Source organism: Bos javanicus, chromosome 27, assembly GCF_032452875.1.
Source record: "Bos javanicus breed banteng chromosome 27, ARS-OSU_banteng_1.0, whole genome shotgun sequence".
Taxonomy (NCBI): domain Eukaryota; kingdom Metazoa; phylum Chordata; class Mammalia; order Artiodactyla; family Bovidae; genus Bos; species Bos javanicus.
The window spans coordinates 16,414,277-16,428,969 of NC_083894.1; the positions used below are offsets into that span (position 1 = coordinate 16,414,277).

Sequence of the window (14,693 nt, forward strand, 5' to 3'; positions counted from 1 at the left end):
AGAAAGGTAAAATGCTTCACAGAAAGCTTTGTGATATAAATCATAGGTGAAAACTATACATGCACTGAAATTATGGCCAAGTAACAGCAATAAAATAATGTATAAGAAAACAATTTTTTAAATGTTAGAAAATGTTTATTATGAGTGCTAAAAAAAAAAAGTGCTGGGCCTCTATACCTATAGTTTTGAGCGGTATCACGTGGCCATATACTGCCACCTAGTGGCAACATCTGTAAGTACAGTCTGGTTTTGGCAACTGGGAGAGACTTCACATTTAAGCCAAAAAAGCTATCCATCTATGTCCATCCACCCTTCTTTCTCAATTCATTAACCGAATCCTGAACAGGAGTATAAATACGGAGGAAAAAACAGGCAGCAAAGCTAAAGTATTTTATTAATAATTTATTGTCAGTAAGAAAGACTGGTTAATGGTAGTTTTCAGTAAAAACCTTTACAAGACCTTGCATCACAAATATACAGACACTATAAAAATTGTGTCGTGGTGGTTTTGGTTCTAAACGATTCTGCAGAAGGTCTTCATTACACTTTCCAATAATGAAAAATGTTTATAATCCTAAAATACAGCAACCCATTTATTTAAGACATGTTCATGGATCAGATCTGTCCTCATCCTATGTACAGCTGGAAATGAATGACTATACTGAAATGTATGAATGAAATGTCCTACTTCAGCTGAAAAGGACAGAGAGTGAAACCCTGGTTATATTAAAAAAAAAAAAAATCAGGGTGCTAGGTAAATGACACGAACACCACCAAAATCCGGTCAAAAACAAAATGCACGAAGTTATCTTGAAAATCTAGGGGGAAACTATGAAAAATCAAATCTGTACATAAAATTTACAAAAAAAAAAAGGAAAATTAAAATAATCAAATCTATATAAATACATGAATCATGCTAACGAGAGAGAGGAGAGCTGATTTTCGCTTCATTGTTTTAACACGGGACAAATGTAAATACAAAAAAAAAAAAAAGTCTGGAAATGGTGCGGCAGACGTCAACCGCATCCGACAACAGTAGGTCAGGACACTGGCGATGGTGGACAGGTCAGGAGGCGCGGGTGGGGGTTCAGTGCAGCCATGCCCGGGGGCGGCTCCCCAGAAGAAGGGGCGCAAGCGCTGCTGCAGAGAACGGTGCAGGACAGGGCATCCGCTGCAGGGATCGCTCTAGGTTCGCTGGGGTTCAGGCACTTGGGGGGGTGGGGGCGGGGGGCGAGTCTGCGGGGTCAGACCTCCGTGTGCTGCTGCGAGTCCAGCGGAGGGACCGTCACCTCCTCGAAGGGGCCGTCGTCTCCGCTCTCGTAGTCACTCATCATGACCTCCGACTCGGCTTCGCAGCACGCGGACACGTCGGAGCAGGACGCCGTGGAGGCGTACACCGACAGCGGCAGGCTTTCCACGGCGGGGGCTTCAAAGGTCCTGGGGTACCCCGCAGGGTAGGGGGCGTAGGGTTCTCTGCGGGCGCTGCCGTCGCCAGCGCCGGCTTTCTGAGGTTCGGACAGGTCCACGGCGTAGAAGCTGGGCAGGTACTGGTTCGGGTGGAACCTCTGCCGGCCTCGGGAGGCGGAGCCCGGGCTCCCCGCGGCCGGCGCGTCCCTGGGCGGGTGTATGGATTCGAACTGGTCGCTGAACTCGGGGGGCAGGGGCGGGAGCTCGTCCGCGCCGGGGAAGTCCTCTGGAGGGGGCGGAAAGTCACTCTCGATGTCGTAGCCTCCGGGGTAATAGTCCGTATCGATGGCGTTGGGATCGGCAGAGTACAGGGGGGTCTGCTCGTCGATTACCTCGTAATTGGGGAATTCCTGGATGTCCGGCAGAGGAACGCTGGGCATCCAATCCGACGTATCCCAGTGATACCCTTGTTGGAAAAGAAAACCAGATGTCAACGTGTTTTCCTCCCCAGAGTGTGCCCCGCGGCAAAGGGCCCAGTGTATGCAGCACGCACAGGCGCAAAGGCATCCGTCCCGCGCACCGAGGGCCACCATCGGGGGAAGCCTCGGTCCCTGCTTTGACCCCCTCCCCTCCCGCGCCGCTTCTGAGACCCTCTATGAGTTAGGCTCTGCTCCTGAAATGAGGACTTACAGTTTTAGGTAAGTACCTAACTTTCAAAGAAACGTTAAGTTTTTAACAGAAGCAGCAGTATGCTAGCGCCTAGAGGACATGCACTTTTCTTCAAACGATTCCAATCATCCTTTCAGCTTCCTGCAGTCATTGAAAACCCTCTGCCCTCTATGAAGAAGAGTGTTAGTTCAGCCTTAGGACCTTGATAAAGAAATTTTGTCCTTGCAGAAAGGCGGCTCAAGAATGTCACCTGATCTGCACTACTTGTCATTAAAAAAAGATACCAACGAATGTGTCTTTCAGATAATAAAAGTAATCACTTAGCATGCAAAATTTTAAAAATAAATTTCCTTTAGAATGTCATAAACTTAATATTACAATTGTACTATTTTCCATGAGTCCTCAGAAAGACAATAAATTATATTTAGTAACACAGCAAAGCATGCCTCAAAATCAAATGAAAGGCAATTAAACATTGACAAATGTAATACAATTTTTGATAAACTACAGTAATTTTGTTTCTTTAAAAAGGACTAAGGGTCATTTTCAACTATATAAAGGTATAATTATTAAAAAAAAAAACCCTTCCAATTTTGGGGTAGCCCCCCACCCCAGGATTTTTGAAATCCTTTGGCAGCCAGTGAAGGTGAGGCAGGCACGTTTAGAATGCAGGCCGCGAACGAGGAGGCAGCAGTTACGGTGCAGACACGTGCAGCAAGTCAGCACTGGGTCAAGTCTCCGCCCATGTGTTTAGTGAAAAATGAATGAACAACTGGCATGCATAAGTCACCTCTTGATTTGCTGAGGTCAGGAGCAGCCAAAGACTCTTTTGGTTGCAGAGTAGAGAGAAAAGAAAACACTTGTAATTAAAAGAGAAAGACGGCTGAAAAGGCAATAAAGATAAGTCCATAACACAATATAAACTGTTTTATTAAGGCCCAGTCAGCCATGTACTGTGCCTTCTAGGCCATTATCTACGAAAATCCCAAACGGTGAGAAATTTGTGTAGCACAAATAAAATGGGACGTGGGAGTGGAGGGAGAAGATGAGGGATGATGAACTAGGGATGTGGCTGGGAAACTCGGACAGGATTTTACTTTCTTTCCCTTGTTTCTGGCAAGCTACTCCTGAAAACACAAAATTTTGTTAGGAGTAATTGAAATGGAGTCTATAAGGCTCTAATAAAATGTAAACTGATAAGGAATTTAAATGACCCCCTCATGTTACTGAGAAAGATTACAAAATCATTTTTTTTTCCTAACACTGGGTAACATCAGGTTGCTTAGGTGATAATGCAAAATACATAAGCTATAGCTACATGACAGACACAAAGTTTACGGCACAATATAGCCTTCACATGTCCGTAATTCAGAGAAACCACAAACACACTTAGATACTGATGAATAGCTAAAAGAAAACCTCACCAGACCTTGCCCTGGGTGAACATGATTTTATATTCACATTGTCCACCTTTCCTTAGAGACACCATCAGCTGACCTTAACCCTGAGCCCACCCAAATCTGTCTGGCCTCTCCCTCTCCTAGAGTCCTTGTTTTGCACACAGAACTCTGCATGGGGCAAAGTCAACGTGAATCACGTGACCGCAGGGCAGGCTGCTTACCCTGGCTAAGCTTCAGGCTCTTCTCTTCGAAATGGAGGTGGAAATCCCTTAGTTATTATGAGGATTAAATCACATAATGTAGGTCAAGCACTAACCATTGACTATCATTGTAATTCTTATTGTGAAATAAATGACAAGTAATTTTCTAAAGTAGACCCATGCTTTCTGTGCATTCAATGATGCTCTTGAAAACCCAGTGATAAAGTAACTTGGAACAAATAAGATTTGGTTGACGGTTCTCTTCTAGGAATTTAAATCAAAAACTGAAAAAATTGTGGTGATTTCTAAAACATGAGTAAGCCAGTATTTAGCTAACATTTACCTCTGGAACTATTCTAAAAAGCCTGCTAAAAATGTGGTAGTTTCTTTCCAAAAAGAGGATTGACAACTTCTGTTTACTAAACAGCCATTCCATTATTCTTAGTTTTCCATTTTAAACTCAATTTATATTTAATATGTCAAAGATATTTTTCAACAAAAGAGATTGCCATGAAAGAACTATTCGAATTCTGTTTCTTTAAACTCAGTCAATATATTATATAAATATTAGGGTTCCATCATGGGAGAACTAAGGTTCAGTAGACAAAATATAGATCCCCTTCTGATATGCCAAGTGAAGACATGGTAACTTCCTGGAAACTAAGTGTAAGGCTCACCAGTAACCCAAATGAGTAAGCCGCACCCATCAAACTTGGCTTGAAACCATCCTTCTCTTACCCATGTCTCAGCAAACCTATTTGTTGTCCCAGCAGAAAGGATTCCCTAAGCTTCGTGGGCCCCAGTGGTCTAGGCCAGTGGTTCTCCAAGTGTGGTTCTTAAATCAGCAACATCAGAATCAACTGGGGGCTGGCTTGTTAGAAATGTGCATTCTCAGGGCCCCAACCAGATTTGCTCAATCAGAAATCTTGGAGTTAAGGCCTAACGATTAAGCTTTTCACAAGCCCTACAGTGATCTGATTTCTAGTCTGAAAATACCTGTGCACTTTGCATGTGATAACTCGAATTCCAGTGCACGGATGGAGGGCTAATTTGAAATAATTTAAGGCAGGAATTTCTTAAAATTTTGAACAGATAAAGCTTCCTAGAAAATGATTTTTACTCAACCAAATATAAAAATATTGCTTTCTATCATGTTCTACAATTTTCCTCAACCATACCAGGGAAAATACAAAAGGGAAGACTCAGGTATAGGCAATTATAAAAGCTGTGTTATACTTAGTTTTACTCCTATTCACACGAAGAGAATTTTCTATATTAAAACATTTTTTTAGATAGAATTACTTTTAATTTCTTCATACTGTTCCATGTAAAGGCAGTTGTCAAGACCCTGTGGGTGACTTCTGGCAACTGTGTAAATTCACTGTGAACCACAAAAAAGTAACCAAGACCACAGACATAGGTAACATACGTAACATACATACATAATGATATTTGCAACACCTCTGGATTATGAATGGACACACCTGCATAGCATAAAAGTATTCAACCTCTTGAGAACCATCACATAAGGACTTTGTACAACACAACAGCAAAAGCACACCACTCCAGGGACAGTCACTGTGAACACGAACACAGAACACACACACAACTATACCTTCTTCAGTCACCATGTCAACGACAGCATTGACAAGGTGTATTACAGTCACTATGGAAGCTTGTGAAAAGGCACAAGAGCAGTAAATTAGAAAGACCTTCAGTGAGTCAGGAACCTGCATTAAATATGATGTCTGCATACTATACAGTTTCTACCTCATAGTTTAACGATGTAAATACTTGAAACATAGCTATATAATTATGTATGATCTTTGCACTTGTTCCTTATATGTCTCAGGTTTTTCCAATCAAGTTATATATTTGTTACCATTAATCAAAGGAATAAAGAGTAACCATATTATACTGTAATTTAGGAAAAGAACTTTCAGCCATAAATTTGTTTTACAATTACAATTATGAATCAAGTCAGGACAAAACAACCCTGATTTTAACATCCCATGGGCAAAAGCTTTCACATTCAAAGAGTCAAATACTTGGCTAAGCCAATTTTCTGGGTCCATTTAATACACTCATACATTGTTTGCAGGAAAAAAATTAAGAGCTGCATAATAAGGTAAAATATGCAATACGAATACAAAAATGGCTTTGTATCTGTTCTCTGTACTCCCACCCCAATTTTCCTGTCTTTCTGCAGACGAGTTAACAGCTGGTGAGCTAACATACCAGCAGAGAAACGCAGACTGTCTGCCTGGCTGTTTCCTGTGTAAATCCCCTTTTCATTCCTGTATCAAACTGTTTCAAAGTATTTATGCCAAGATAAATAAGTGTGCATGTAACAGGCAGAAGGATGGCCCTCTGAAAAGGCCACATCCTCGCCCTGGGAACAAGTTACCATCCTTGGCCAAAGGGGCTTTGCTAATGTGATGAAGCTAAAGAGCCTGAGATGAAGAGACTCCCCTGCAGGATCTGTGCAGCCCCCATGTAATCGCAAGAGTTCTTAAGGGGAGCAACTTTCCCAGCTGTGGTTGGAGAGCTAGGACTGCAGCAAACAGACCGGTGAGGCGCAGTGCTGCTGTCTTTGACAGATGGAGGCCATGAGCCATGGAATGTGGGGAGGTTCTAGAAGCTGGAAAAGGTACAGGACAGGGTCTCTCCTCTGGCATCTCCAGAAAGGAGACAGTCCTGCTGATATCTTAATTTCAGCCTGCTGAGACAAGCGTCACACTTCTAAACTGCAGACCTATAACAAATCTATCTTGTCTTAAGCCACTATGTAATCTATTACAATAGCCTTAGAAGACTAGAAATATGACTTAAATATACTTTTAATACAGGCTTCAAATTTACGATTCATAATGATTAAAATTATAAAGATTAAAATAAAGACACTCCTGGATAATATATTTTTTCTCACCTTGTATTATCTGGCAATTAATTTTCATAACTAGTTTGACCATAGCTTACTAAAAGTATCTAAGACTATTAAGAAGAATGATGTTTCAGTTAAAAGAAAAAAAAACCTAGGAAAAGAAAGAAAATACTGGCAAAATTCTGAGATTTATGAAGAGCATTTAAGGACAAAGATATAAATGATTATGTAAACTGGCAACTCTATAATGTTTTAGAATTAAACCTAATGAAAGAAAGAATTCTACTTTGTTGTTGGTTTGATAAGCAGAGCTCTGTCCAAATACTTTATCACTAAGTAATAGACACTGTTGTACCTTCATATCATATATAACATGCTTGAAATGGCTCAGGAATGAATAGAACATACATATGGCCATCCTTAGTTTCGAAATGGTCTCTGCAGTGTATTATGGACTACTTACTCTGGGTTTACAAACAATCAAATAATTATTAGTGAGTTATTTCCTTCTATCAATAAACTGTTTACACATGGCATTTTTATGCAAAAAAATTACAATCAAACTAATTCTGACATTCAAAAATTTCCACTAAAAACTCACTTTATTGGGTTTCTGGATACTGACAGTTTTCTCTACTGGTATGTGCTAATATGGTAAAGCTGCTTATCAACGCCATTCACCCTCACAGAAACAAAACTGGCAGCAAAGATCCCACTGTCAAACCTTCTTCATTAGAAATATAATCCAACTTACTAGCAATCTCTTAAACTGCGCTCTCAGTCAGTACGCTCTGATCCAAATGGGAGCTGAGGCCGCAAAGGAGTCGGTGGGGAGAGACAAATAGAACCTTGTAACAATCACAGGTGCTGCTCAAGTTGCCCATGTCAGACTATCGCATCTCCTCTTAGGGCCGTGGGGGTGCGAGCGTGTGTGCAATGCAGGTGTGCTCAAGGAAGCCGGTACGAGGTGTTTTTTTTTAAAAATCCACATAACTTCTATAGCATTCACTGTCACGGAAGAAAGGTCGCTGCAGAACTAACCCATCAGACAGAGCTTATCTTTCAATCAGTTACGTTTTCTTTCTTAGTATGACCAGTCACTACCGTTCCAATTCCTAAGCATGAAGGATGTTTGCAACATCGTCCCCGGCGGATGTTCATGCAAGGCTGTGTAACTGTGGTCTGACGTGAGTGTGAAGACCGTCTGAGATGGAATCAGCGACTATGTCCCTGTCCTGTGTCACATGAGTGGGGGCTGCGGACGGTGAGCACTGCGGATGCGTGTTTACTCACCATTGTCATCGCACGACTCCGACTGGAAGGAGCTCAGGGAGTGCACTTCGGACAGGCTTTCCCGGGCGCTGTACGGCTGAGATGGCTTCTCCTCCAACGGCTTTTTGGAGAGACAAGGATCAAGATCCACTACTTTAGCTAAAAGGAGATGACAGACAAAAGAGTTACATGCCATGAAGGCAGGAGACTCTCTTTTCTTCCCTGCTGTATCCTGACCCGTGGACTGCCTGGGATTTATTCAATGAAAGAACATTGAAAGAAAAAGAAAAGAAAAGAAACATCTCCAAAACAGAACAAGATACTAAATACAAAACCTATAAATACAGCTTGCAGACTCATAAGAATAGAAATTCTCAATAAACCGGCCTGTGGGGGAGACCATCAGACAACATGGGGAATTAAAATTTTATTTGAAAATGGTAATATATAGCTTTTTCTAGGCATCCAATAGACGTCAGGCCACTTAAATATTGTCGCTTCTTCCAGCCACATCTGAGAAAAAAAAAAAATCCTATCATGCGAATGCCCTCCCAATTTTTCGTCATAAAAATCCCCCCACCAATTAGAGTTGAGAATCCAGATCAATTACAAAAACAAAATGATCTTTCCAGATGAATGGAACACAACTAGATTCAATTCCTAAATTAAAGCAACATCGTGGCCACAGTGCTCGGTCAGAGATGCGAAGCCAGGAAAAGGTTCCCAGTCGTACCAGAGCTCTGTGGAGTCTGGGCACGTTCATCACTAACAAAGATGCTACACTGCCGCAAGGTCAGAGACATTTTATCGAAAAGAAGAAAACCATTCTTACTATCATAGTCGAAGTCCCAGCTAGGTTTCTGGATGGAATCGCTGTCAGAAGGAGAGTTTGAAGGCGGCGGGGGAGGCAGGTTTGGGGCCACGCTGCAGACGGCCACAGCTTTCCGGTGTCCATGCATGGACTCGGGGTTGAAGGTGCTGAACTCTGGGTGCTCGGGTATAGCTGACCCTTCAAAGGAGTTGCGGTCAAGGTTGTTTCGAGAGTCACTGGGAATGCTTGGGGTGTAGGAGATGGGCCGCACAGGCACCTGGGGTGGTATGTCGGAGTAAATGTTCTTATTCAGCTTGGAATCGAAATACGGTCTTTGCAAGAAAGCCGCGCTGGGTCCCAAGTGTTTGTCCTCGGGTTCGGGTTGGGGTTTCTTCTTCCGACTGATCATCTTGCGGCAGAAGACGAACACCAGCACCAGCAGAAAGATGCCTGTGATGAAGACGACGATGCCGATCCCCTCGGCCAGGCCGATGTTCCAGGGGGTCGACACGTACTGGTTGGGAGCCACGTCTTCGCAGTGTTTCCCCTTGTACTCGTGGCTGCAGTTGCAGTGGTAGGAGCCGTGCGTGTTCTCACAGAGGGCCCCGTTCCGGCAGGGGTTGCCAGCACATTCGTCCACGTCGCTCTGACACCTGCCGAGATAGCCCAGGGTTAGGAGAGGCCTTGGCAGCCATCATAGAGACTAAAGGCTATTCATCCCTTCCTAGTTAAGACTCAGCCAACACTGACCGGGGCTTCCCAGGTGGCACTAATGGTAAAGAACCCACCTGCCAGCGCAGGAGACACGGGTTCTATCCCTGGCTGGGGAAGATCCCCTGGAGGAGGGCATGGCAGCCCACTCCGGTATTCTTGCCTGGAGCATCCCATGGACAGAGGAACCTGGCGGGCTATAGTCCATGGGGTCGCAGAGTCAGACACGACTGAAGTGACTTAGCAACACTGACCCAGACGTAGAACAGCCAAAACACACTATCAACAATAACTACACAAAAATCCTTCGTGGAGGAATGACTCGTTTGAGTTTACACCCTGTACACCTGAGAGATAAACATGTCACATCAATGTTTAGCTGCCATTTTTCTAAGGATTCAACAGATGACTGACTCAAACTCATTGGCTAAACGTCAGTCTGTCTCTATTTCTGATCCAGAGATTTAGACAAGTGCATGCTAATAAATGTATTCCAAGAGGGCTGGATTAAATTTCTCCAATAACTTTCCCACAGGGGACTATGACTGCTCCATACAGCATGTGAAAGGCCAGAAAACTCTCTGTTTTTCATTTTTAGATGTTTCTCCATGTTGAAAACCCTCCTTAGCTCCTCACCCTTACAGAATCGCCCACAGGAAAGTCCCCTCAAGCCCCCTCCTCCCCTCCCCTTCCCAGTGGGCATCTCTGGCACCTGTGCGGGTCCTCCCGTCACCGCTCAAACCCTTCCTCCTCTAACAAAATGCATCCTCCTCTAACACCCCTATACTCACCTGGCATTACAATTTTGATTACTGGGACATTTTTGTCAACTATATTGAGTACTGACTAAGATACAAGTAGATTAATGAATGAAAACCACGTGACTGACGGTGAAATTCAGAATTACTACGAGAACAAAATGTTATGTGAATCCCTGCAGGCAGGTCACACTTCAAGCCTTCTAACAAAAGGGGCAGGTGAAGGCTTTTCTAGATGTATAGCACTAGGCACTTGTATGTAACAAGCACCAAGTTTTTAAACTGAACCTGGGGGAAAGTCTAAGGTGAAATGGTCCCTGGAACTGAAAACCATTTCATTCAAAGTCAACAAGAGGCATCTTTAGTGCCTCATATTCTTCATCAAAAATAATGATCACCTCTCAGACTATGCAAGGCTCACAAAAGATACCTAAAGAGTTGAGAAATGTTTTAGATGCTACATAAACAATGAAAAAAAAGTCATCTATCTTATAGATAGGTAACAACCCCATGAGCATCTGTTTTTAAAAAAAACAATCTTACTGTTTCCAGTTACTTCCTGCAAGTACCCATATGTTCCTTGTTTATAAATAACATTTTTAAAATATAGAAGCATTTTATATTCAAAGCATATAGTACTCCAAGCATTATATCATGTTCACTTGTTCAATATTTTTTTTTTAAAGAATGAAAAGATAAATTATACAAAGAGTCACCATGAGCTCTGAATTCAAATTCTAAAGCAACACAGTCCAAATTACTGAAGTTTTGTCGCATCTGCCAATCACTGTGACCCTACAGAGAGCTGCAAACACAGATCTTGAAAGAAGTCAGTTACCTTTCTCCCCTAAAACCTGAGTCACACTGACAGACAGCACCATCCAAACTGTCAAAACACGTTCCGCCGTTTTTACAAGGTTCATCTTTGCAGTAGGGGCTGAGCTGGCACCTGAAGGACAAGGGAAAAGTAAGCATAAAAACCCAGTGTTTTTTCTGTACCTACAGGAGCAAGTGAATGTGGACACTGCACGCACACACGACGACACCGGAAGTGCGACTGCTGCAGTGAGTGATGGAGTCTGGGCAAACCTACGCACCTCTGACCAGAGTACAGTCCTCTGCACTGGCAGATGAAGTCTCCGTTGTCCACAATGCAGGTGCCGCCGTACAGGCAGGGGTTGGAGGAACACGGGTTGACACTCACCTCGCAGTAGGTCCCGACGTACAAGGTATTGCATTTGCAGTAATAACCTAAACCGCAAACGGGAACCCAAAGTACTATCACTCAGTAACTCAGAAAGAGAAGTCTCAGGGTATTGGTTTTTACGTTTAAGTGAAAATTTGGCTAAGACTTGTAAATCCTATTCGATCCCCTATACCCTCTGGGCACAAAGCTGTCTGCATTACCAAACCTTTCACCGCTGGTATCAACAAATACGAAGGACTGAAGAGGGAACTCGTGACTCGATCAAGGTCATCCTAACTTACCCAAGGGGGCCCAAGGCCTTCTGGAAAACCACACTCCCACCCCCATCTCGAGTGAGCAAGGCTGGCAGGCCCCTCACTGGGCCGCCGGGTAAAAGGAGGCTTAGGGAGAACTATGTGGAACCAATTCCAACCCCCTGGTTGGAGTCCTTATGGCTGGAAAGGCATTCAGGGTCAGCCGTGGTTTCCTGAGGCTAGGGTGCAGAATGACACACGTCTGGAAACGCAATGTAGTGAGGCCACTGCTCAGTGGGAGAGAAACTGACCCCTCCAGCCGCTCCCAGGATGAACCCTAAACCCAGCTCCACTCGAGCTTCTCTTACACCGGCTGCAGTATGTGACCAAACTGCACACGAAGAAGAAAAGCAGAAACGCTGGGAGGCCTCGCCCCAGTGCACACACGTGGACGGATCACTTAGGGGAGGCTCTGGTGTGAGGCTTACCTCCCGTCGGGGAGGGGTGGCAGACGCCCCCGTTCTGGCAGGGGCTGCTCGAGCAGTCCTCCGTCACCGTCAGCAAGCACCCGGGAGACACATCCACCGACTCCTCAATGTGCGCGTAGCTCCTGGGTCTGTTGTTTAAGGGCAGCTCCTGCCCGTTCAGGTAAATGGAGTCCATGCAGCCCCGGAAACCATTGCCCACCTGGGGGCTCCGTCCGTGCCGCGAGCCCTGCTGGCGGACGTGGCCCCCAAAATAGACATGGCTGTCGAGGTTGAGGGTTTTCAGTGTCCCCGGGGCTGTGCCCGAGGCAGTGTGGACCTGATCCAGAACCAGCCTGGCGTAGTTCCCGTTCACCTCCAGGGACACAGCGTGCCACAGCCCGTCGTTGACCTGGATGCTCTGCACCGAGACAATGCCGGGGCCGCTGCCACAGTCGAACTTGTACTGCAGCCTCCCATTGTGGATCTGAGACAGAGACAATCACTGTGCGTGTTATTCTCACGGAATCATCGAGCCCAGCCTCGGATCACACGTCTAAAGGAGGGGCTGGGTCTGCCGCCTGAAGGCAGCAAGTAGGGATGAAAGGGAAAGTCGCTTAGTTGTGTCCGACTCTTTGGCAGAGTAGCCTGCCAGGCTTCTCTGTCCATGGAATTCTCCAGGCAAGAAATATTGGAGAAGGTAGCTTTTCCCTTCTCCAGGGGATCTTCCTGACTCGGGGATCGAACCCAGGTCTCCCGCAATGCAGGCAGATTCTTTACCAGCTGAGCTACCAGGGAAACCCAAGGCCTCACATTTAAGTACTATAGAACACGTGCTTCTTGGTTTACTGTACAAACAATAAAAACAGGCCTCTCGGGGATATCAAAGTTCCAACTACGTAACCTAAAGGCATTGTGTAAGTGACTGACAACTGCTAACCGAACAACAGAAGAGCATCAGATTTTGTTTAAAGCCAAAAACGAATCACTCTTGATTAAAAAAAAAAAAGAGAAGGTAAGCTGATCATCTCTTCAAGTGTATGTAGGACCTTTCCATAAACTCTCCATATTAGTAAGATTAATATCAGAGTTTGAATGTAATGGTCATAAGAACCTGAAAATGTTTGTAAAAAACAGAAATAAATGTCTATGTTGCTGCTGCTGCTGCTAAGTCGTTTCAGTCGTGTCCGACTGACTCTGTGCGACCCCATAGACAGCAGCCCACCAGGCTCCCCCGTTCCTGGGATTCTCGAAGCAAGAATACTGGAGTGGGTTGCCATTTCCTTCTCCAATGCATAAAAGTGAAAAGTGAAAGTGAAGTCGCTCAGTCGTGTCTGACTCTTAGCAACCCAATGGACTTCAGCCTACCATTTTCCAGGCAAGAGTACTGGAGTGGGTTGCCATTGCCTTCTCCGAATGTCTATGTTACTGTAGAGCAAAAAGAGCCTTTCATCCCACAGAACTTATGTGTTGGTATCAATGAATCATTTAAAGGAAGAACTCAATCATTTCATGTAGCTTATCTTATTCTTTTAAAAAATGGGCCATCTGAATATACAATGGAATTTATACTTTTAAAGTCTCCCACAAGCTCAGATCCAAATATGCACAAACACTCACCTCCAAGATGCTGTAGTCGGTCCCTCGAGCATACATGACAACCGCGTGGGCAGAGTACGTTCGAAGCCTCATGGTCAGCTTCATCTCTAACTTGTTTTCATTCTCCATTAGACGATATTTCACAAAGCTGTTTCCAGTAAATGTTACGGATGCACTCCCTGGGAATCACAAAGAGAAGAAATAAATCAGAACAAGTTTAAGCATATTTATATGTTATCCCACCACCACCATGCCCCAATTCAAGTTTTGGATCTAAGATTTTACAGTATAAAATTCAACTCAATGGGAAATGTCTATTTGTTTCAAAAACAGCAACAGCAAAACTGGATCTCCATTTGCAGCGAGTAAGTCAGACTACTGTAAAACACAGAGAAATGAATTCTAAGATAAATAAGAGATCCACATATGAAATATCCATTAAAAAATCATTAGAAAACAATTTAGAAAAATACGTAGCCTCAAGGTGGTTTGCCAAATGTTCTCAAGCAAGACGTAAAACAATTCATATTTTACAAAAACGATGAAACCAGAATCAATCCAGAGATGAAAACTATTTTGTAAAATTAATCAGAAATGAGAAAATAAAAATTAAACAAAAGACCAGTGACAGACAGACAGTGGGGTCTGTTAACACGTAAATAATGTTAATGCTCAAAATTATACAGAGTTCCATCCATTAAAAATGAGAAACAGACAAATAATCCATACAATCGAGCAGACAGCATGAATTGGCCAATCCCTGAAGAGGAAGTGCTACCAGGCCATGAACAAATGAAAAGACAACTTTCACAAGTAGCCATAAAAACGGCAATTTAAATAGTTAGATGTCATTTCATCCCTGGTGGCTCAGATGGGAAAGAATCTGCCTGCAGTTCAGGAGACCTGAATTCGATCCCTGATTAGGAAATATCGCCTGGAGAAAGAAATGGCAACCCACTTCAGTATTCTTGCCTGGAGAATCCCATGGACAGAGGAGCCTGGGGGGCTACAGTCCATGGGGTCGCAAAGGGTCAGACACGACTGAGGGACTAACACTTTTACAATTTTTCCCTCTTTT

The 14,693-nt window shown here is 43.9% G+C and overlaps 1 protein-coding gene across 7 annotated transcripts in view; it reads right to left on the reverse strand.

The window, feature by feature from the left end:
* Positions 1 to 387: 387 nt before the first annotated feature.
* FAT1 (FAT atypical cadherin 1) overlaps positions 388 to 14,693 on the reverse strand; it is a 125,241-nt gene continuing 110,935 nt past the window's right edge. For 4 of the 7 annotated variants that reach the window (XM_061404264.1, XM_061404267.1, XM_061404265.1 and 1 more), the window contains exons 21-28: positions 13,637 to 13,794; positions 12,041 to 12,503; positions 11,210 to 11,363; positions 10,951 to 11,061; positions 8,665 to 9,296; positions 7,854 to 7,991; positions 2,867 to 2,902; positions 388 to 1,873 (exon numbers count right to left, since the gene is read on the reverse strand). In XM_061404264.1, the coding sequence (XP_061260248.1) occupies positions 1,245 to 1,873; positions 2,867 to 2,902; positions 7,854 to 7,991; positions 8,665 to 9,296; positions 10,951 to 11,061; positions 11,210 to 11,363; positions 12,041 to 12,503; positions 13,637 to 13,794 (2,321 nt within the window). In that variant the 3' untranslated portion in view covers positions 388 to 1,244. Of the gene's footprint in view, positions 1,874 to 2,866; positions 2,903 to 5,334; positions 5,352 to 7,314; positions 7,368 to 7,853; positions 7,992 to 8,664; positions 9,297 to 10,950; positions 11,062 to 11,209; positions 11,364 to 12,040; positions 12,504 to 13,636; positions 13,795 to 14,693 lie in introns of those variants that run through there. The other 3 variants (XR_009734025.1, XM_061404269.1, XM_061404268.1) reach the window with 3 other exon arrangements.